The 24,936-nt window shown below is 42.7% G+C and overlaps 1 protein-coding gene and 1 long non-coding RNA gene across 4 annotated transcripts in view; one reads left to right on the forward strand and one right to left on the reverse strand.

The window, feature by feature from the left end:
• The window catches only part of LOC143422004 (uncharacterized), a 119,896-nt gene that overhangs the window by 42,901 nt on the left and 52,059 nt on the right, over window positions 1-24,936 (reverse strand). The gene's annotated exons all lie outside the window — the stretch shown is intronic.
• Window positions 22,132-24,075, forward strand: LOC143422003 (uncharacterized). The gene is made up of 2 exons (XM_076892088.1): window positions 22,132-22,618; window positions 23,509-24,075. The coding sequence occupies exons 1-2, from the start codon at window positions 22,359-22,361 to the stop codon at window positions 23,777-23,779; spliced, it is 531 nt and encodes a 176-aa protein (XP_076748203.1). The 5' UTR covers window positions 22,132-22,358; the 3' UTR covers window positions 23,780-24,075.

The raw sequence follows: 24,936 nt of genomic DNA on the forward strand, positions 1-24,936 counted from the left end.
AAATAGGCGACGTCACTCCGGAGTCACTTCGCGTAGCAGGATATGCAAACTGGATTGGTTTTGGTGTTTGGACGCATCGTTTCATTGCCTAAAGAAAGACTTGAAATATTTTTGCATTATTTCTTTTCATTGAAAAACTACAAGAACACGACCACTGACAAATATGCAACAGTTGGAATTCTGTTCCTTCTACAAGTCGGGCTCGTTTCTCCCGAACCGAGCCTTTCAGGCTGCAGCCGCTAACAATCGGCATTAACTACGGTGGTAATGTTAGGGTTATGCTTGAATTTGAAAGCTGCCTTACTCCTAGAACGAGGCCTTGGAGGAAGAGGACAAATGGGTCCCCGGAGTTTGATAAACACACTGTATACTGGAAGGATCCCAGCTGGCTCTGCACTGCCATGTTTTCATCAGTATAGCATATGCTAACTGCAGGCAGCAGAGTGACAGCCCACTAGCAGATTGCAATGCTTACTATTTATTGGAAGACTCACATGGGCTTAATGGAATAAATGGGGCCGGGACCTATTGTTGCCATTGTTACTGCCGGGGTTACGGCATGTAGCCGGGACCAGTGTCTGCTGGTCGGTCGGTGCAGCTGAGAGGCAGTCCCAGAGCCACGGGAGTGGCCCAGCCCAGATGGTCGTCCTATACAGCCCGGAGACTCAATACCTTTCCTTCCCCCTCCCTCACAGACCAGATGGAGACCATTACAGTGGCCTGAAAGGCCTCAGAGAGAAGGACTGAGTGAAAGTGCGAGGAAGAGGTGGGGTCGGTGGCGATGGGGTGTCTCGGCTTTCCAAAAATCTCTAATTACCGCAATTGTTGAAATCTTTTCAGCCTGCTTTTTTCTTGCTTTTCTGATACAAAATGCTCCTTCCCAACATGCACTGCAAGCCCTCCTGAGAATTCCTATAAAAGGCCAGACTGACTCACATAAGACAGAGAGAAATAGGAGAAACTAGAAAAGGAAAGCAGAGGAGAAAAAAGCACATTAAAGATATGCAAATCTGACTGTCTGGGGTGAGGAGTATTAACCAGCGTTAGTAGGATAGCTGCCTCTATTTTTAGTGTGTGTGTGTGTGTGTGTGTGTGTGTGTGTGTGTGTGTGTGTGTGTGTGTGTGTGTGTGTGTTTGTGTCTGCTGAGGTGTGTGATGACTTCCTTAAGCCTGGGCTTTCATGTTCGAGTAAGACAGTCTGGGCGTCGAGATATGTCGGCAGAAATATTCTGCCTAATTGAGACGCTTCACAAATGAAGCTGTCAAACGGAGGCTTCAAACAGAATACACAGCAGCAGTTAAAAGAGAATTTCTAGGACAGCAGCGTGAAAGAGTGTCTCTTTCTCTCTACAGAAGTACAGTGCATTAAATGATTACAGGTTGGCTTCGGGACAATCAGAGTTGCCAAAGATTTTTTAAAAAGCCTTTGATGGGAGTCAAAAATAGCAGCAATGCCAATCATATCTTCAGAAAGTCAAAATAAATAAGTCAACGGGAGGGACACGTCCGTCTCATTTAGTTTGTACCGCCGTCTGAAATTACCCAAGGCCGACGCAAAGCCACCCGACTCAGACATGTAGCGTACTCACGTGTCTGCACATACGGACAATATGGTTCCAAAACTGCTCCCCTCTCCGCCCACTCTCTTCCCCATACAAAGGATCCTCGCTAGTTCAATCAATGGCGGGCAGCAAGCTGCCTTTGGGCACAACAATCACCAGCAGTTTGAGAGCTTACTGCAGGAAGAGTCTTAGAACAATTCAAATTAACAGAACATAATTTAACCAGTGAAAAAATTCCAATCTATCCCAGCTGTCATTGGTCCCGAGGCTGGCTACCCTGAACAGGATACCGCTCCATCACAGGACTTGTGCACTTACTAGCTTTACTGTATTACTTCAACATTCTCAGTATACTGTCACTCGACATAAAGCCTGACTGGTTTAAAACTGATGTCAATACTGATTTTTCATGATGTAAAAGTCCAATATTCGTATATTAAATTTGTTTTTTCAGATACACGACACATAAACATACGTCCCATTTGCTATCATTAGCCTACATTAGCTAACATTTGCTACAGGTACGTGTTGTTATTAATTCACTTTTGTTTTTACTTTATAATTTTTTTACTTTATAATCTGTACAACCCTGTTTGGATCAGCTGGTCGTTGTGTTTATCACAGTTGCAGAGTGTCCTCTGGTCGACACACTAAGCAACATTAATAATAATAATAATAATAATAATAACATTGATGAAGGTGTTTCTCCAGTCTCTTCTTTACAGCTTAATTTTCATTTATCAGCTGTTATAAATGCCAACACTGACGTTTAAATCAGTTAGTCTCTAATTCCTCATAGGAATCAGTGGCATCACTTATTTTATACGTCTACACGGACCCACAAACATCCATATAAAGAATTTTATAAATGAAGAATTAAGTATGCAATAAAATATAAAACATTCTTTTACAATTATATTAATTAATTCTATTTAGTGATATCTACTTATTAAGACATTAACAAAGTAATTTATTATTACTCAATACACTATTAGTCTATAAATAAACAGTTCAACTTGAAAAACTTCATAAAAACTTTATTTAAAAGAAATTCAACTACAAAATTAAAAATCACATCTTCGAAATACTTTTTTAAAATTGCAATTTAAAAAGAGAAATAAGTAAATGGATCCAAAAATCGCATCAGGAATACAAATTTGGTTTTCTGGAATTTAAACTGCAGATTCCGTACTTCCTTTCTGTGACTCTTGTAGTCCTCGGAGAAAAATGAGAATTTGCCACAGATTGCTTTTTCACTGGTTAGAGACCCAGGATGGCCCCGGGATTGATCTACGCTGCTGTTTGCTCCATTAACTTTGCCCTGCTACGGAGTTTAAAAGTGTTTGTGCTGAACTGAACAATTTGCCTTAAATCCTTCAAGTGTGCACTAGTGGAGTCATCCTAACCACCTGCAGAGGGTAAAGTGCTAACTTGGCTAATGCTGCCATCACTGCATGGTGGCTGCTGAAAACACTCGTGTAGGTAAAGTTACTTTATGATCCTTCAGAGTTTAAAAGAATTGATGCAGAGTGATCGTCGAGACTAGAGACGACACTACGCTTTTATTTTAACTAACATCTGAGTTCCTGTAATACCGACGGCAATAACATCAGGTTACTATGACAGCCTGTATCATGGTAACAAGCTCTATGACCTCACTACTGAAGCACACACCATTTGACTCAAGAGAGTCCAATACACACTCAGTGCATAAATGTTTATACACTGTGGTTTGAACAACTTCATACTGGGAATATGACATATATGTTACAGAAATATACCTCCTGCACAGGTGATTCCATCAGTCACTTAAACTGGCACCAGTAAGCACATATACATGTAGGCAGAATGAATAACTTGGGCTTCATTTTCGATATCTGCAGGTCGTTTAGGCAATGACTAAGTATACTCTGGTTCATGTCATCCTGCCATACGTCCAATTAATGTCGTTATCAAAGCTGAAATGTGCCATTTGGTGCAAGAGCACATTTCTCCACAACTCTTCAGGTAAATGGACTGGTTCTTATATAGCGCTTTTCTACTCTTCTGAGCACTCAAAGCGCTTTACACAACTTGTGCATTCACCCATTCACACCAGCACATTTTTCTAGGTGCTTTCTAAGTAACATTGACACACAGTCATACTCTGATGGATGCATCGGAGAGCACTTTGGGGATAGTATCTTGCCTAAGGATATTTGGCATGCAGACTAGGGGAAGCCAGGAATCGAACCACCAACTTTCTGATCAGTAGATGACCTGCTCTACCGCCTGAGCTACAGCCACAAGTGAAGAATGCCACGCTAGGATGACTGAGGTTACTCCATCAAGGAAGTCGCACACGCTGCTGAAATCCATTCTTTTCTATTGATTGTGCTGTGCAAGCAAGGCGCAAGTGTGTTGGCGAGGAGCACTTACACAACTGGGTTGAACTTTGACTCCTGCGTGGTGTGACATACATTCGTGCAATTCATTTTAAAGAGGGTCGAGGTGCAGGCAAGAAGCTGTGTGCATGCATGCATATGCCCACAGTGTTTTATGCAAAAATGGCAACCACAGCGAGGAAGAATAAATTTAATAGGAATCTAATAATGACGCTTAAATACATTGATGGCAAAACAAGCTATAATTAAGTTTTGTCAGTAAGCACAGTGACAGCAAGCTTTCCAACACGTGACATCCCAAACTGTAACCTTTTCCTGACTGCCACTGCCGATATTTTGGTTTGCAGACCTTATTCCACCAGCACTGATCAAATTCAGAACTTGTGTTGTTTTAAAGTGGAAACAGACTTTGTGTGATATGTTTGCTTCAGCTTTTTTTCAGATGTTGCATTAGGAGCGTTTAGTGGCACATATTAGAGGTGGACGGGTCTAATGAAGATGAATTTGTTTAGAGGAAGATGCAGTGGAACAACAATTTTAGTTTTCCTGCAAACTTTGAAAGAGTTTTATTGCACTTAAGCACTGTCTCATTTTGTTGCCCTGCTTGCCACTTTTTGCAGAACTGCAGACCAATTTCAAAAGAAGCCTTGTGCTTGGCGCTACTGTGATGGAGGTGCACAGCGCATGGAAAGTGGATCAGTAAAACAATATGCAAGTGTCTGCTCTGAAACTTTCATCATGAACTCTAATGCTTGTGTTTGTCAGTGGAGTCATTGTTTGGACAAGAGGAGCCGAGCCCTGAGAACAGCAGGCTACTGAGGGCCTGCCGCAGAGTGTGATACCAATGGCTGCGGATAGCATATGGCAATGGAACTAGATACAACCCAAACAAACACAGCACAGAGGGATGGGCATGCACAGACGATGGAATTACATAGGCTGCGTATTCCAGGCGAGTGCGTGGTTTTGAGTGTACGGATGTGCAGCTCAGCATATGTGCTCTTCAGCTCCAGGTGTCGGTATTTTAGAAACGTTGAAAAGATGTCGCTGTCGGGTTCGGCACGCAGGGAAGCGTTCCAGCAGCTGTTCTAGCGAGGACAAATTCCAATACAGTGTCACCTCCACGGAGCAAACAGTGTATGTGGGAGGGGACAGGTAAAATATTAATGACAGCTCTTTTAGTAGACGAATGGGCCCGTGGCTGGTGACACTTCTTGGCATCACATTCCTAATGCGCACTCAGTAAAGGTGTGGAGATGTAATAATGGACGAGCAGTGCAGTCATTTTTATTCATCTGCTGCAACAGCGTGAAAATGAGACATCTGTGAGTCACGGCAGATGGCACAGCAGTACAGTTTAACCAAGCAGCTAGCATAGCTTAATACACACAAACACAGGGTGACATCACATGAAACCAGGATTTTACAACACCCCTGATTAAACTGCTGTGATTGGTCAGTTACAATGATGATGTCGCAGGAACCCAAACATACCAATTTCACATACTGGGAGTCTTGTTGGCGATACCACCAACTCACACCAGTGGTGGAGTTTGCATGGTTTTTCAAAAAGCAAGCACATAGATGCTCCACACATAGAAGAGTTTTTTCTTATTTCGGGAAGTAGGCAGATTTTCATGCCAATGGCATAAAAAACTGAAAAAATGACAACAGCACTGCTGCTTGAACTGGATCGTATCCAACTAAACTGATGCCAGGAGCTAAATCAAGTCCAAGCAAAATATGGAATCTAATTACTGGTGGCTTCTTTCTGTTGTTCGAGAGACGGTCTGTATTTTTATCTTCCTGCGACCCTTTCTTCATGCGTCTCTGAATATCGGCGTATAAACAGAAAGAAAAAAACAAGTGCAGCTGTGCTAAGGAGCTGTCAGGAGAAGGATTAGCATTAGCAGAAGTCTACTAGGTGGTAGCCAGAGGAAAGGAAGGCGAGCGGGGTCTGACGAAAGGCAGGAGGCCCAAAGTCAGGCCTGGGGCGAAAGCTGCGCTCCACGGGGATGTAAAAACACTGGAGTGAAGCTCAGGCTTTGCTTAATAAACACTGAGCAAGAAAAGGCACACATGTGTTCAGCACACACGAAAATACATGCAGAGCACAGTGTTTGGAGGAGACGCTGCAGCCACGGGCCCGATGTACAAAAGAATCCTTTGTTCTATTACAGCAACACACACACACGCACACAGAGCACACGCACAAAACATACGAGTGCTTCACGTACACCAGACATTGCAGAACGCTGCAGGTCGAAGGCTGTTGGGGACTGGAAGTCAGAAAGTTGCATCCATCTCAGACTGTGTGCTGCCTCGCTGGAGCTCCATTGCACATACATCTTCTTTTTTGTGTTCGTGTGTGCGCTGTGGGATAAAAACTGCCTGCTGTGTACGCACTGGTTTACAACACGCTCTTGCAGGAGGTGCATACACTCGAACCCGTCAGTTCAGGTCAAGGTAATGTATCTAAAAGATGTCAGTGTGACATCACCTACTGGTTTTGGACGCAGCATTTTAACAACTAACTTGCCCAAGTTATCCGAGCCTGACATCCAGAATCTTTGCTTCAGTTTTGGTGAGTGAACCCTGCTATTCTGTTACTCTCTTATTCAGTACTTAGTAGTAAGGTTATGGGCTGGCTGTACCACACAGCAGGCCCTATTAGTTTTAATGTAACTCAATGAAAAATCATCTGCGGCACACCAAAAGCAAACACAGTGGGGAGGGTCGCTTCACTGAGTGCAAATAGTGGAGCTAAAGTCTAAGCAGCTACATGTGCCAACATTATGGAGATACAACTTCCCCGACTGCAGCTTCTGTTTGGATCAATGACTACAAAATAGGAAAAAAACATCATCAGTCATACGGGTGGTGTAAAGGGGGAAACTGTCCATGGAGACTGCGGGTTTTAGCATTTCCAGGTTTGCCTCAGTTTTCAGCTCCTGCTTCTTGGTCAAATCAAATTCAGCACCTACAAAGGATGAGGTGAAAACAGTGATAACGATGTGGTAGGTGAAAAGGTTTGTTGCCTTTACAGCTACTGCAACTGCTGCTCCATCATTTAAAATGACTTCAGAACCAACTAAACTAAATTCTTTGGAAGTTTCTGAACATCACAGTACCACCCACAGGTCAGGTGTTTGCTAGCACACTTATTTAAGCAAGATCACTATCAAGGCAGCATCCATGGGTCACTGAATGCTAATATGTTGGTCAGTTTACTTCCCAACACAGGAAGTGGATGCTGTGTAGTAAGCTTCAAGCTGGTTTCACCTATCTCTTAAACAACCACGCAAACAAAGCTGCTCAGTACTCACTCACTTATCTAATTGTCTCCATCAGGACTATTGTGGGTGTGCTAAAGCTACAGTTAATCATGAGCAACAAATACGTTTTGTCCCAAACAATCAGTACGAGTAGCATACCTCAGTACGAGTACCTCCACCTGACACCAAAGTCAGGTGACACAGAGGCTGTAACAGCATGTGTGAGCAACAAAAAGACTCAAACGGTTGACCCACATGCGCTCCATTGGTGAGGGATCTTTGTTGTAGGTCAAAGTTCAAAATGATGCTGGGCAATATGGCAAAGAATCTTATCACAGTAATGTTATTCACAGCAGGACATACCAAAATTTATCCCAATATAAAATAAATCAGTATTTCTGTCAAGCTTAAAGGTTCCTATCTGGGGCCCCTCAGTTACTGTTAATACTGGGATTATCCTGGGAAGTTTTTATATTTAAGAAAACTTCCAACTTTTACCTACATGTGAATTGACACACGTGAAATTTGACTTTTCAAAAGCTTAATTCTGAGTTTGTACGTTCAGTGCGTAGTCACAAACGTCTGATGGGGAGATTCCTACGGTGCATTCCCGAATAAGTCAAAAGTCAGAAATTCTAATTTTGCAGTTGGAACAAGATTTCCAGTCGGATGATGCAAACAGTGCAGAATGTAGGTGGAGCAGCAGCACGTGTTAATGTTTGGGTTTCTACATATTGGTATGAGAAATGTGAGCAGGATAAAAATGTTAACAGTGTGACCATGAACATGTCAGGTTTGTTTATTTTTGTACTGAGGATCTATTCAAAATCTTTTTGCTTGTGCGATTGTTTCCCAACAACTTTAAACTGTTTTTTCAATATAAAAAGAGAAGAAAGAAAGAAATAGTGTGCGGGTAGTTTCTATTAACAGAGATCGTATTTCTTTGGAACTGATCAAAGAATTTCGACTCTGTTCTTCTCTAACACTTGACACTTCTGCCTAGTCAGAATTAAGATTTGACTTTTGTCATATATACCCATGTTACACTGTTCCAAAAAATAGTAATGTCAAAGTATCTTACTGTATATTTTACAGTTTTGTACTGTCTTTCTAGAATATCATTAAATTTACATAAGTAGACTGTGCTTTTACATGTCAAAGGTAAAATAACATAACATCACTGTAAATATAGTAAAACACAATTTACTTGTTTTTTAAATATATTTTTTGTACATATGCATATTTAGATGTTAAAATACATTCAGAAATGTATCATGATTTCACAAATATCTGTCCGTTATTTGAAAGATTGAACTGTTGAATTCAAATGTAATACTATGGAAAAGTATATAACATGATCCCTATAAGCTTGTGTTACATCACATAAGTATTATTATCATTGCTATTTCGGGCGATCGTGGCTCAAGAGTTGGCAGTTCGCTTTGTGATCAGAAGGTTGCCGGTTTGAGCCCCGGCTTGGACACTCTCGGTCGTTGTGTCCATGGTCAAGACTCTTCACCTACCGCCTAATGGTGATGGCCAGAGGGGCCGATGGTGCGATATGGCAGCCTCACCTCTGTCAGTCTGTCCCTTCTAACAGAAGCAAATAATATTTAAACCAACAATAACCTCATATTTTCTCCCTTAGGACTAAAAAGTAAGCTTGACAGAAATAGTTTGCTTTACATTGTGATGTACACTACCAGCCAAAGGTTTGGACACACCTTCTCATTTAAGGGGTTTTCTTTATATTTACTACTTTCTACAGTGTAGATACAAACTGAAGACATCAAATATATGAAGATATATGGAGTTATGTATTAATGGTGTTGGGACCATCAGGTTGGTGCACAGCTGACAGCCTCGTTTGGCAACTGTTAGAGTTCATATTATAGCAAACAGCTGAATAAAGGGAAACAACAGCCCATCATTACTTTAAGAACTGAAGGTCAGTCAGTCAGAAAATTGCTAAAACGTTGAATGTGTCCCCAAGTGCAGTCGCATCAAGCACTGCGATGAAACTGGCTCACATGAGGACGCCCAGGAAAGGAAGTGCGAGAGTCCCTCTGCTGCTGAGCCTCAGAAATCGTTAGCAGCAGCTCAGATCAGAGCCCAGATAGATGCTGCACAGAGCTCCAGCAGCAGACACATCTCTGCATGTTCAGAGCAGACTGTGTGAATCAGGCCTTTACGGTCAAACAGCTGCTGAGAAACCACGACTGAGGAAAAGCAACAAGCAGACATGTTTGGACTAAGAAACACAAGGAGTGGACATTAGACCATCTGTGCTTTGGTCTGATGGGTCCAGATCTGAGATCTTTGGCTCCACCTGCCGTGTCTTTGTGCAGAAAAGGTGAACGATGGTCTCTACATGCATGGTTCCCACCGTGAAGCATGGAGGAGGAGGCGTGATGGTGTGGGGGGGCTTTGCTGGTTTCACAGTTGGTGATTTATTCCAAACTGAAGGCACACTGAACCAGCATGGCCACCACAGCATCCTGAAGCCACATGCCATCCCATCATTTATTTTCCAACAGCACAAGGACCCCAAACACACCTCCAGGCTGTGTGAGGCCTCTGTGACCAAGAAGGAGAGTGATGGAGGCCTGGCCTCCACAGCCACCTGACCTGAACCCAGTGGAGCTGGTTTGGGATGAGATGGAGCGCAGAGTGAAGGCAAAAGGACCAACAAACGCTCAGCATCTCTGAACTCCTTCAAGACTGTTGGAAACCATTTCAGGAGACGACCTCATGAAGCTCATGGAGAGAAGGCCAAGAGTGAGCGAAGCAGGAGTCAAAGCAGAAGAATGTAAAATATCAAACATGTTTTGAGTTGTTTCACACTTTTGTGTTTACTACATACTTCCACGTGTGTTCATTCATAGTTTTGATGCCTTCAGTCAGAATCTACAATGCAAAGAGTCATGAAATCAAGAAAAACCATTAAATGAGAAGCTGTGTCCAAACCTTTGACTGGTGCACGTCAATACCAACCAATATGAAAAAAGCTTTCATTTTTTTGTCTATTGCCCAGCTCTACCCTCCACAAAAGTCTGAGAGGGAATTTCAGAGGTATAAAACTAAACAACATTCACTGACACTTTGGACCTTCATGCACATTTTACAAAACTCAAAGCAATGTAATAAAGAGATACAGACAGGAAAAACAGAAATCATCATTAAAAGAAACGATTGTTGGAACTCTGTGACCTTTAGAAACTTTTAACAAATACATGATAAGATTAATTTGGCAGTCTGCCATGAAAGCAGTGTTGTTGACTTGTGATCCTCTGACCTTTCCTTTTACATTTCTGTAAAAACAGGAGAACAATTGGTGTCCAGCACAAAGATAACATTTCTGCTGTACACAACATTCAAAATGAAACTTCTAATGAACCTTTTAGCCTTTGGAGGCCATTTACTGCTTTACTCATTTCATCAAAACATTGCATTGAGCATAAACAGAGCACACTATAGATTTGTCACGCATGCCGAGATAGAAACGCTGCACTTTTCTTCATTCATACTGGAAGCAATCGGCGGACCCAACACATATTTGACGTAAAGCGTAAACACGTTCTATGTGAACAGATGGAGAAGTGAAACTGAAGAAGAGGCAGCACTGGGTGAAAGCCCAGACTTAATTTAATAGATGAGATGAAACGACAACGACTCAATGAGCGCTTTTGCTTTTCTGCTTTTCTGGATCAAGAGACAAACTATCCATATCCAGTAAATATTTTTATCATAGGTTCATACACTCATTGGAGTCTAAAAACATGTTTGTTGCAAATGAAATAGGAAAACTTTAACCATGTTAACCCTCTACAGCAGCGGTCCCCAACCCCCGGGCCTCGGACCGGTACCGGTCCGTGAGTCGTTTGCAGTGTTGGGAAGGTTACTTTTAAAATGTATTCCATTACAGATTACAGATTACATGCCCCAAAATGTATTCTGTAACGTATTCCGTTACGTTACTCAATGACAGTAACGTATTCTGAATACTTTGGATTACTTAATATATTATCATGCTTTTTACAACAACGTGAATGTACTATTGCTGTGTGATTTATTACTATTACTGAAGGTCCGCGACTCCGAACTGTAGTAAAGGGACCTCTGACTAATACGGCGGGGTCCCTGTCGGCTCGTAGCCGAAAAATAGCTTTACTTTGTTGTGTGGGTCAACTTTTCTTGCAAGAGACAGAGAGAGGCGTTGAAAGACTCCAACGGAACTTATTGTTTTCGGAGGAAAACACGAACACGGCGTACAGTCGAGTCTTAATAGCTTACTTACAACTGGGCTCGTCAGGCACTCTTCTTGGCTGCAGTGGTTATTATTATATTTACATGCTTCCAGCTCCCGTTGTTGCTCGATGACAACTCGTACCTTTCCACTCCCCTTTTTCTCCCTCCTCGCGCTCACAGACCCATAACGTGTATGGCAGTCCATTCTCCCTGCAGCACGGACTACACTGCCCATGATGCTGCATTCTTTAGAGCTATGCTTGTAGCATTCTGCCTGTTAGCTTAGCACAACAACAACAACAACGAAAAGGCGCTCTCTCACCCAGGAAACACACAGTCGCAGAGAGAGAGAGAGAGAGAGAGAGCGTCGCCCTGTAACCATGGCAACCGTAACGCTGCCGCCTGGAACAACAGCACGTAGCTGTCAAACAAACCCAAACAGTCCTGACCCGCGACAACATGAAACAGGAAAGTACCGCAGTGTAATCCATTTATTTCAACAAAGTAACTGTATTCTGAATACCAGCTTTTTAAACGGTAACTGTAACGGAATACAGTTACTCATATTTTGTATTTTAAATACGTAACGGCTCTACATGTATTCCGTTACTCCCCAACACTGGTCGTTTGGTACCGGGTCGTGAGAGTTGAGGCTCAGGTGTGAAATGTATAGTTTTCAGGGTTTTTATCGGTTTTCAGCGTTATTTTGTTATTGTTTTGATCGTTAAATCGGTGTTCCTGGGTCTTTTCACGTGTGTTATGAATAAATCTTCTTTTTTTCGGTACCGGTACTAGTTTTATTTTGTTGTATTTATCCGCGACACCTTAAAGGCCAGTCCGTGAAAATATTGTCGGGCATAAACCGGTCTGTGGCGCAAAAAAGGTTGGAGACCGCTGCTGTAAAGCAACAAAACTCTGGATTCTGGACTGTGGACTTGTGTCTCTGCTCTAATGCAGATTACCAATGTAATCTAGATTACAAAGCAGCAACCTGCACGGTGACCAAATATTATTGCCAAAGACATGTTGGTGACAGATGGGCGCCATTTTTTTTTTGTTCAACACTGTACCAATAAAGAGTTAGCTAGTAATTTGTGTGGCAAAGATATTTTGGTTTAAACAGGTTTTTATATTTAAAATTATAAACACAATTTAAACTAATCATAAGTCACCGGGTATACTCCAAATATGATACACAGCAAGGAACTACTGACCGACAGGTGTTCTCCTGGTCAGCACGCCCATCTTTTATAGAAAGTGTGAAATAAGAAATCATTAGCTAATTAAATTACAAGTCATGTTAATCGCTGTGTAGAAGGCAGCCATTACAATTCAGTTTTGAAGATTACATAGTGATTGAGTCAGGAATCAGAATCCTTCATTCTAGCCAAAGTTCTGTGGGACAGCTCTAAACCACACCTCAGAAGGGGAAACAAGGCTAAACGCTAAACATATATATATATATATATATATATATATATATATATATATATATATATATATATATATATATATGTATATATACATACATGTATATATGTATGGGACTGGTGAGTGTCAGCACCACAGTCCAGGATGAGACAACGAACATCCAAGAATACATTGGGAAGATGGCCCCAACTGACCGAGTGCTCAGTGAATACCTCAGGCAGCAGAAACCCAAGAAAGAGGAGGGAGACGAGGAACCATCATGGAAGGACAGGCCCCTGCACGGTATGTACCACCGGCAGATAGAGGAGGTGGCTGATATCCAGAAATCCTACCAGTGGCTGGACAAAGCTGGACTGAAAGACAGCACAGAGGCACTAATCATGGCAGCACAAGAACAAGCTCTGAGTACAAGATCCATAGAGGCTGGGGTCTATCACACCAGGCAAGACCCCAGGTGCAGGCTGTGTAAAGATGCCCCAGAGACAATCCAGCACATAACAGCAGGGTGCAAGATGCTAGCAGGCAAGGCATACATGGAACGCCATAACCAAGTGGCCGGCATAGTGTACAGGAACATCTGTGCCGAGTATAACCTGGAAGTCCCGAGGTCAAAATGGGAGATGCCCCCAAGGGTGGTGGAGAATGACCGAGCTAAGATCCTGTGGGACTTCCAGATACAGACGGACAAAATGGTGGTGGCTAACCAACCGGACATAGTGGTGGTAGACAAACAGAAGAAGACGGCCGTAGTGATCGATGTAGCGGTTCCGAATGACAGCAATATCAGGAAGAAGGAACACGAGAAGCTGGAGAAATACCAAGGGCTCAGAGAAGAGCTCGAGAGGATGTGGAGAGTGAAGGTAACGGTGGTCCCCGTGGTAATCGGAGCACTAGGTGCGGTGACTCCCAAGCTAGGCGAGTGGCTCCAGCAGATCCCAGGAACAACATCGGAGATCTCTGTCCAGAAGAGCGCAGTCCTGGGAACAGCTAAGATACTGCGCAGGACCCTCAAGCTCCCAGGCCTCTGGTAGAGGACCCGAGCTTGAAGGATAAACCGCCCGCAGGGGCGTGCTGGGTGTAGTATATATATATATATATATATATATATATATATATATATATATATATATATATATATATATATATATATACATATACACACATTAGGGGTGCAACGATATTCGTATCTATATTGAACCGTTCGATACAGTGCTTTCGGTTCGGTACGCATATGTATCGAACAATACAACATTTGTAATTTATTTTATCAACTTTCCTTCTGACGATGCTGTCTGTGTTGAGCGCTCAGTGAATCTGCGTTCGACTACTCCGCCTAGGCTGCACTGTCGAGCGCAGATCCACTGAGCGCTCAACACAGACAGCATAGTCAGAAGGAAGAGCGCAGGGCAAGCTAGCAAGACAGAAGTTAAGCTCTCCTTGCAACATGGCAAATTGAACCTCCCCCACCCTCATTCAGATCTGGCGTTTGGAATTATTTTGGTTTTCATGTGACGTATGACCCTGAAGGTAAGCGAGTCATGGATTAAAGTAAAACAGTATGTTGGATGTGCCATGTAATGCTCAATTACATGGGTGGGAACTAGTGTGTTAGCGCAGTTAGCTCGTTAACGTGTTGGCCGTCTAGTCCCATGCACGGGGCGATCGGCGGTAGCTCGTTAACGGAGATTTGCTGTGTTGTGGCGTTAACGTCATTTCAACGAGATTAACCTGAAAGCACTAGTGGGAACACAACGAATATGACTGCACATTTACGCTGACATCATCCTAGTGCAAAGACAAAAACAACAAGCATGCTACTAACTTTAGCCGAGTCATTTAGACAGCTGTTAGCACATGATTCTCCTTATGCTGCTGAGAATATAGCCCAGAAGAAGCGGATAGTATAGCTTTTATTTTGGAAAGAGACATTTCTCTGTAATAAACTCTCTTTTCCAAAGATGAGTGATTCCTCAATCAGATACAGGGCTTGCAATATCGCTAGCCCGACGTCCTGGGGCTAGCAATTTTTTCAGTCGGGCTACCAAAATCTATCTCTTCCCTGCCCGTCGGGCTATTGTAGGAAGGAAAAATATATGTCAATGCTTTTGCATTTTTTCAGAAATGTAGCTGGGTAACTTGTGGGGATAGGTTAATTGGATAATCCAAATTGCCACTAGGTGTGAATGTGCGAGTGAATGTGAGTGTGAATGGTTGTCTGTCCCTGTGTGTTAGCCCTGCGACAGACTGGCGACCTGTCCAGGGTGTACCCTGCCTCTCGCCCTATGACAGCTGGGATAGGCTCCAGCGCCCCCCGCGACCCTGAAAAGGATAAGCGGAAGCGAATGGATGGATGGATGGGTGTAGCTGGGTAATTATGTCATTGGCATCGGTGAGCCACTGTCAATATGTGACATATTGTAATTGCGTTTGAATTTGTGCTTGTTTTTTTGCTTTCACTTTGCAATCGTGCGAACTGTGTATAGAGAGCGACAGCACTGATCTGTGAGTGTTGATAATTTGTGCACCAATTCCTCTGACATCGTCTTATTAATCGTTAGCTTACTATGCAAACATGACAAGTGAAATCTCCCGCAGCTTAAACATGTGAGAGGTTGATCGCGCAGAGAATCGCTGAGCTTATGTGAGTGCGTGTGTAAAAGCAGCAGGATATATATTTTAGTTCTGCTGAGCCAAATAAGACAGGTCAGGGTGAAGAAGTGACAGCCAAAGAAAAGCTTACCACAAAACGGAAAAGTTATGACAAATCAGACTATAAGGCAAAAAGAAAGTGCAGCTTTATGGTTTCATGGACAAAAGAATTTCTGTGGCTGCGATATGATGAGTTAAATAACCAGGGCTGCATATAAGTGGTCCGCAGGTGCGCATTCGCTGTCAAAATCGAAAAAATATCGAACCGTGACACCAAAGTATCGAACCGAACCGAACCATGAATTTTGTGTATCGTTGCACCCCTATATATATATATATATATATATATATATATATATATATATATATATGTTTATATATATGTTTATATATATGTGTATATATAAAATATGCATATATTCAAACAATTTCATCAAGCAACCCACTGCAACCACAGTGGGTGTGACAGGACTTAAGCAATTGATGTCACAGTGACTGTCAGCAACCTTCAGCAACAATTCACAACTGAGTTTTGCCTAGCAACCAAGAGAGCCAAGGGGGAGGAACCAAGGGGGAGGAGCCAAGGATTCCTGAATATTTCCCAGACTTGAAGCTTTACTGTTAAAAAAAAAGAAGTGAGATACATTCTTCTATGCTGCTGCAGTCAGCCATTATTATGGTAGCATCCCAAGTGCAGATGTGAGGGAAGCCTCTGATTATGCAGAATCTTATGTATGTTCAAGTTAATGAAGTAATGAGTTGTAATGTGTCTATATGTGCACTACCAAAGAAAATATCGTGGCTAACAATGTTTCCCCTCTGGAAAGTTTGGCCAAAAGAAGTCCAACTCTGCTTCTTAGACTGGAGCTGATGATGATGATGACAGTCATACAGCACAAAATATTTCATCTCAGGAAGGAAAAATCAGCTTTTCCAGTTTTTGTTGCTTAGTGGTATGGAAAACACTGAATTCACACAGTTACTTTACATTAAGTATTACTTACTTAGATGACTTCAGACCACGGACTGAGACGGGATCGTCTCAGGAACTGTCCGCATATAATCCCCAAACCCAAGTGTAGAATTTCCCTTCAGTGTTTCACTGCTACAACAAAAAAGCATTTCATTTTTGCAATTTCACCTTCTTTGATTTAATCTCTACATGTAAATGACTCGAGCAGACTGAGTGACTTCAAACCGTGTCTGATGGTTCAGACAGGAAATCAATCCATGTTGAGCAGAAGCTGTTTTATTCGATCAATGATTCAGCTGACGAATACTGCACGTCTCCTCTGCTCGCACTCATCAGCACAGAATCCTCTTTTCTCCACAGTTCTGCATGAAAAGTTTGCTTCTTAACTTCTCGTGTTATTAGATTTGACTAGCTCATTTTTCATCTTGACAGCTTCATTAAAGCACCCTGAAAAGACTGAAAATATTTATGTGTGTGTGTGTGTGTGTGTGTGTGTGTGTGTGTGTGTGTGTGTGTGTGTGTGTGTGATCACAAAGTTTCCCTCATATCTGTGCGTCCCCGGCTCTATTTCAAAAGCAGTTTTTACCTTCTTCCCATCTCCCCCTCTTTTAACATCTCCCTCCTTCACGCCCATTGTCCCTCATTTCTCCATCATCCATCTGGTCCTTTGTCATTACCCTTCGGTCTTAGTCCTTTTTCAATATTTTATTCCCCCTTTTCTCCAACCTTACCACTTATTTTTTCCTCCTCCTCCATCACTCTTTGTTTTTTCATCCGAAAGATGAAAAAAGGGAAAACTGTTTGTCTGCTGGATGTCAGTTTGTCTCCAGCCTCTCCAAATCTCTCCCTGCTCTCCTATTGGCTGGCTGGACTCTCTGCTGTATTGGTATTGGCTGGTTCCAGCAGGTGAGGCATAGCTGTGCCACTTAATCAATGCCCTGCAGTGGGGGAAGCATGTGCCAGACACAGTGCAGCAGCAGCAGCAGCAGCCATCAGCGTTGGCAGCTCTCCACGACGCTGAGCGTGGGGATGGTGTGACCTTCAGACGGCCGGGACCAGTGGGAGAGACACACGTGCACGTGAGCACAAACTGCACTTTTTCCTTGCCAATCATGTTCTGCCCCAAAATGTCTGCAGGCCATGCGTAGCACTCCACCTCTCCTCTGCAGGAGAGAACGTTCAGACTCTCACAAAGGAGCTGTGAGTGCGGCGAGCAGGCATTACTTTGTGAAGGTCAAGAAGAAGCTCGGATAACACATGCACACACAAAATGAGGCCGCAGAGGCTGCAGATGCATGAAAGCGCTCTGAAAAACATGCATTTTAGCAACAAGAAAGACACTGGAGAACAAAACCAAGGACACCTGACCGCCGCTATGAAGTGTTTTTACATTTACAGCTCAGCTCATTTGATCGAGACCAGGAGGGAAAAAATGTCCGGTTCACTTCTAATTCACGCTGGCACGTTAACTCAGTGATGCACAAAGAGACAATGTTGTCAGTACTTGTAGGCCATAACTACAGGCCTAAAATTTCTCACACATTGCTATGAATTATGACAAACAGGTAGAGATGGAATGAAAATATGGAGCCTCACACAAAAATATTCTGGGGCATATCAATGTCACAGAGATGATACAAACAGCAGGCCACAGTCAAATGGATCAAAATGAACTCTCTGCAGTCGCTGCAGCTGCTCCATTATGTCTGAAATCTCACAATTGGGATTTTTCATCAACCTCATCGTGCATTTGTGGGTGTTACGTGTCCTACCGGAGATTTCCTGTACATTTTTTTTTGCCAGAAATCAGTCTCAGGATCAACCGCTGGACTCTGGAGGATCCACAGCCTGAAAGTGGGATGTCCAGGCCTCAGGACACCATCATGACAGGAAGACTAATGAAAAGAAAGATGCAGTCTTTGTCTTTCCCAAAGATCCTTCAGTAGGCTCACGTTCACATGGATGGTGTTGACAGCCACTCCATGATCCTGGCTCCAGTTGGACTAAACTAACTGAGATGGGTCACTAATGTAAAGATTGCCCAATTTAAAACAGGGCAAAACAAGAGTTTGGTGTGAAAATGAAAGCAAGTCAGTTTTGTTCCGGGTATCTAAATTTCTTTGTCAAACATTAGAACTCAGAATTAGCACATAGATAGCTGGAAGTTACAGGTTAGGTGCTGCGCTCTCCTTCACCAAAGTAACAGGCATGTAGTCGTACATGCAGCGACCACATCACCTGTGTGGACTTCTACCTACGGCCGCAGAGCTCAGGAGTTCATCACAGAAACTCTGGAATATAGTTCATCTCAATTTATGCTATTAAAAAACAGACATTAATCACCAAAATCTTATTTACCTTCAGAGTCTCTCAGTCGAGCTTGAAAATGGATTAATGCTATTAAAAAGTTACAAAAAGGTGATGAAATCAGTCTATCATTTCTGATATTACACAATATATCGAGCTAAACTAAAAAGAGTTTCTCAAAGCTCTCATATAACAGAAGGATCCAGTTACTACTGCTAACAAAACCTGAGATTCTCTATAGCTGTAAGTGTCAAAGCCTTCAGCAAACGATGGCTGGACGCCAGCATTTCTACCTGTATTGGTGCATGTTATATCACATTTTCCTCATTGTTACTTGCTCATCAAATTCCCCTTAAATAGCAGCAAACAGGCCTCCCCGCCTGTCTGGGTAAATAGATCTGGTTTCCAGATCATGTAAAAATATTTCATTCTTTTTCCAACTTTACAAATATTCTACATCCTGGGTGAGACGTTTATTACTCACTCTGGGATTGTCTCAGTATAAACTGTAGTCCCCACAACATGGTTTGCAGATTTAAATAGAAATGACCAATAATCCACTCAGTTCGAAGCAATCCAGCCCCACTCTGACCTTGATCTCTGGAGCTGTGATGTGTGATGTAGTATGTGTGATTATAGAGTGGATTAAAGTGAACCAGCTACATGTGGAGCAATATTACTGCAAAGGACTAAACTGCAGGTTTTTTGTGATTGAGAGTATGACTCGGTAGCTGCTAGAGCTCTATGCAGCTGCCACTTGCTCTTCTCCTTATGCAACTCTTGGTAGGACTTAATCTTTTTATGATCCATAGAGCCGCTTTATTTTTAATCCTTTCATATTTACAGTTTAAGTTGCACTGCTGAATGTTAGAAAGAGTGCGTCATCTAGACTGTGGGCTTTGGAATGCTGGTGAAAACCCAGTTAGATAGCCAGTACGTTTCCAAGGTAAGGATGTGCGGGAATAGTTAAGCTTGTGAGAAAACAATTCCTCTCATCCATGATGAGACAGACATCATGTTACCAACAAACCAAAGGCTGTAAACCTCACGTGTGCTTAATGAGATATGATGTGTCTGTGGACAGCATTAAAACCATGATTCAAGTCAGCTTTATTTACACAGCACCAAATCACAACAACAATCACCTCAAGGTGCTGTGTGCTTAGGGCTGGGCCATATCATACCGTTCACAGTTATACCGGTGTAATGTTGGGCAATGATAAGAAAATTAAATATCACGATAGAATATGGGTAAAACGCACATGCGCAGTGCCTTTGTTTTCATATGCGCATGGTGGAAAAAGCATGGCGGCGACAGAGAATGAGAAGGGCGAAAGCGGATCGTCGAATGAAACAGATGAACCGGAACTGGTTTGTAAAAATGCTGCAACTCCAGTGGTGTGGAACTGGTTTAGCTTTCGTCCGTCAGATACACAACAAAGCACTATTTTTGGTAGCGCATGCTAGCGGGCCGTCGTTATTACCGTGTTGTTTGGAAAATACGGCGCACTTAAATGGCCTGCATTTGTATAGCGCTTTACTTAGTCCCTAAGGACCTCAAAGTGCTTTACACTACATTCAGTCATTCACCCACACACAGGCAAGCTACGTTGTAGCCACAGCTGCCCTGGGGCGCACTGACAGAGGCGAGGCTGCCGGACACTGGCGCCACCGGGCCCTCTGACCACCACCAGTAGGTGAACATGGGGTTAGTATCTTGCCCAAGGATATTTTGCATGCAGCCAGGAGGCAGCCTGGGATCGAACCACCGACCTTCTGATTAGTGGCTGACCTGCTCTGCCACCTGAGCTACAGCCACCACTTAAAATCAATCCTTTGATATTTCTGAAAGTCGACAGAGCCCCTTATAATCCCGTGTGCCTTATGTATGAACTCTGGTTGTGTTTACTGACCTCGAAACGATTTTATGTGCACGGCGCTCGAAAATCTGTCAGATGTTTCAGTACGACTTTGCTAAGCTACGAAACCGCACCGCTTGATGGATTGTCGGAGCATTACGGCTGTCGTAGGCGGAGCCTCGCGGAGCACATACTGTGCTTCAACATAATATTACCGTACTGTGTGTGTATAACCTCTTTTTAAGTTTTGTGGATATTATACATGGTTATGCTGAGGATATGTCGGCCAGTTTACACTGGAAATGCCTTTTGGTTAAACCAGGGGTCGGCAACCTGCAGCTCCAGAGCCGCATGCGGCTCTTTAGTCCTTATAGTGCGGCTCCGCGTGGTTTGGGGAAATAAATTAGAAGTATTTAGCTGAATTGTATTTTATTTATGTTAGTTTGTTTTTAACTTGTAGTTCTAAATTGGAAGCTTATTGTGATGTTGAAATATAAATATAAAATTATATTCTATTAGTTTTTGATCGCTCAAAATAAGCATCACACTCGCAGAAGCCGGTGTACCCGCCAAAACACCGTGCATTTATCGAGACTTAACCCCAGGTAGGCCAATTATGGATCTTGGGATCCACATTATGTCAGCAGCTCCACCGTGAACTATGTTAAAAACAAACAGCGCTCACGCCTCACAGACGACAGCTTACAGTCCTGTACAGATGAAAGTGACTTCGTACAGCCCCGACCTGCAGACGCTGTGCACAGAGGTTCAGGAGCAGAAATCCCGTTGTAAACATATCACGGCAGACCCAACGATGTTTCCATGAACACGCTTTTCAGCATCTCTTTATTGACCACTTTTCACACAGCCGGCTGTAGCTTTTCAGCTCACAGCCCGACACACACCAACACAAGAGCACAGACCTTAAGGCGGCGAGGCGTGATTGCGGGTGCCGCTCAGGTGCGTCCACCTCCCCTGCAGCGGCGCTGCAGACCACGCCCCGCCACACACATTAAACTGGTAAAATACACATTTAGGCAGAATTTTGCAAATATCTATTTTTCTTTTTTTAGCAGCATAGAGCTTTTTTCCAGTTATTTTTTAAAAGTCAGGTCAAAGCTCCAAAAGCTCAAAGGTGATATAAGGGGGGCGGCTGACAACAGTTTTTGTTTGCTGGATCATTTTAGTTCAGCTGGGCATCTTTGCTTTTGTTATATTTCTTTAAGAGTTCAAAATGTGTTAATTACATAAATAAAATGTAATTTTCTCTGTACACTTCATGAATTTCATAAGCAACACACCTTAGTTGTTCACACAAAGCATAAAGGTAAAAAACAATATATGCAGTGTTATCTTCATTTTAGATGTCAGAAAGTATTTGCGGCTCCCAGTGTTTTTGTTCGCGTGGAAATGGCTCTTTGGGTCTTACGGTGTGTTCACACCGAACGCGATGGACGCGAATAAAACGCCCCAAACGCCCCTAATTTGACGCGTGTACATTCGCGTCTCAACGCGTGTCCAAGAAAAATCCATCGCGCGTCAAAATATCATATTTTGACGCGCGTGAACCGGAAATGTGGGAGGAATGTGGGAGGGAGTTGTGCCAGACCGGTATCTTTGCAAGATGGCAGCTATCGAGCTAGCGCTTGAAGAGAGAGTCTCCCTTCTCTATGTACTGTGGAGAGCAGAGCAGCAGCGTAAAAGACGTCCTCGCCGTACCTGGGTCCATCAGGTCCTCCAGAGGCATGAGCAGTTTGGTGAGTTTCACCACTTGCTCCAGGAGCTGCGCCTGGATGACGGCCGATTCCAGCGCTATCACCGTCGGCCAGTTTGAGGACCTGCTTTCCCTCGTCGGTCCCAGCATCGCCCGCCTAGACACCAACTACAGGCGCTCAATCCCACCTGCAGAGCGCCTGTCCGTCTGCCTGAGGTTAGTAAAACTATTTAATACGGTAGTCCTTTATTGATATCTGTGCTAATATGCTAATCCATCCAGTTATACACTGCTAACATGGATGTGCTATGCTAACAGTGAATGCTGTCGGTGTTTACTGAAAGCAAACTGTGGTACAAAGACGACTGTTTATAATATTTCTAGTGATACTCAGAAGCTCTCATCAAGTCCCGATTTAATTCGATTTATGCTGTTATCAGTGTTTGAATGATAGCATGGCTGTGGTGTCACATCAATGTATGCGCTCGGTGTTTGCTGATATCAAACTGTAGCATTAGGACCACTGAGTTAACCTTTGTAGTGATACTCACTCCTTTTTATTTAGACCTGGTTTAATTCTGGGATAGTTGAATGTTTGTATATAATCCCTGCAGCTGTCAGACTCTATAGCAGGGGTCACAGCCTTTATTAAAACAGAGTTAGATAAAACTGTGAACAGTTTGGTTCATCTTTAGTTACATGGTTCTATCTTGATAAGCTATGTCTTATCACAGATTAATTTTTCAAAAATATTAATGATTTAAGCAAGGAAAGGGCTACATGTCAACATACAACTCTTTATTTCTATTAATGTCTTACTTCATTCCTACCTGATTGACATGTTTAGGAATTATGAGTGATTGGCTCACTGTAGTGGCAAAAGTTGCTACCAATCAAATTATGATATGTTAAAGTTAAAACAAAACACAACTGTTTTAGATATTATCTAATATACATTTTGTAATTATCCTTATAATTACAAAAGGTTTTATGTAAGATTCATGTTTTGTGATTTAAATCTGACATCACAAAAGTATTTTGGAATTTGAATAATGTATTTTGTAACTGCAGTACACATAATACTGATTTTGAACAATTTTGTCCAGGTTCCTTGTCACCGGGGACTCCTTCAGGACCATCGCGTTCAGTTTCAGAGTCGGTGTGTCCACGGTGAGCCAGATCACCCCCAAGGCAGCGACGTCCATCTGGGACTGTCTAGTGGACGACTTCATGGCTGTGCCTTCACCTGGAGACTGGCGCTCCATCACAGAGGGATTCCAGGAGCGCTGGAACTTTCCTCTGTGCTGTGCAGCTCTGGATGGGAAGCATGTCCAGACAAAGGCACCCCATATATCATATAGGAGACACACACATTGATATACACTAAATATTCATTTCATTTCTTTTTTGTGGTGCCCAAATTGATGCACCTGCTTGATTTTGTTTAAATAATTATTGCACACTTTCTGTAAATCCAGTAAACTTCTTTTCACTTCTCAAATATCACTGTGTGTGTCTCCTGTATGATATTTAACTGACATTTTTTATTGTAACAACCAACGATTTATACAGGAAAATAATGTCTATTAACAAGGTTGCCCAAACTTCTGCATCCCACTGTATCAGTATATTTTGTCATTAGTATAATATGAAATAAATTCTACATGTGTCAAGTCGTGTGCCAACATTTGCTGTGTAGTAGAACTGAGACATTAGTCATTATAAACATTTATTTGAAATAATATTAAAATTCTCACACACAAAAACATTAAACATAAATATATAAAATATAAGAATTTACAGAGAGACAGGAATAAAAAGGACCAGCTGCTCTCCAGAGCAGGAACAAGGCTGAGGAGGAAATGCTCCATTGGAGACTGGTGTGGCCTCTTCAGGGACTCCAGGATGGCCAGCTCCACCGCCGATGGACCGTCCTGGGACCCGTCCCTCATCCGCCTCGGAGCCGTCCTCCTCTGTGGGCCTGTAAAACAGCACAAAACACAAAGAAATGAGAAGGCTGCTACTAGATTTTAATTTCAACATTGAAAAAAAAAAAAACAATAACAGGATATAATCAGATTGGTTGTAGATATTTAGTAAAGGTGATCACAAGGCAATCCCACCGACTAAAAAGGTATCAGTGCTTGCTGTACATATCTGTGGGTGCAGCAGCAGGAGCTCAGGGACTGGGGATGCTCTGCTGCAGAATCAGTTGGTTCTATCAATACAGTATTAAATGTTAACAGGTTGGATATAATAATCGTAGAGTAGACAGTGGTCCCTCATTTATTTTAGGGGTTCTCAGAATAACTAGCCCCTGGTCACAGTTCTCACAATTGATTCTCAAAGTGCAAACCTTTGTAGATTGCAAAACGTAAAAGTATTATTATGCCGCGGTTTGTCTTCATCTGCCTGCCACTTTCGTGCGCCTTTTTCCCTCACGGTGCAGGTGTCTATTTCCGAATGAGGCTCATAGTTATGGGTGTTTTTGTGCTGTTTTTTCTATTGGACGCGATGGTTATCAAAACCAAACG

This window comes from Maylandia zebra, linkage group LG14 (genome assembly GCF_041146795.1).
Source record: "Maylandia zebra isolate NMK-2024a linkage group LG14, Mzebra_GT3a, whole genome shotgun sequence".
NCBI classification, from domain to species: domain Eukaryota; kingdom Metazoa; phylum Chordata; class Actinopteri; order Cichliformes; family Cichlidae; genus Maylandia; species Maylandia zebra.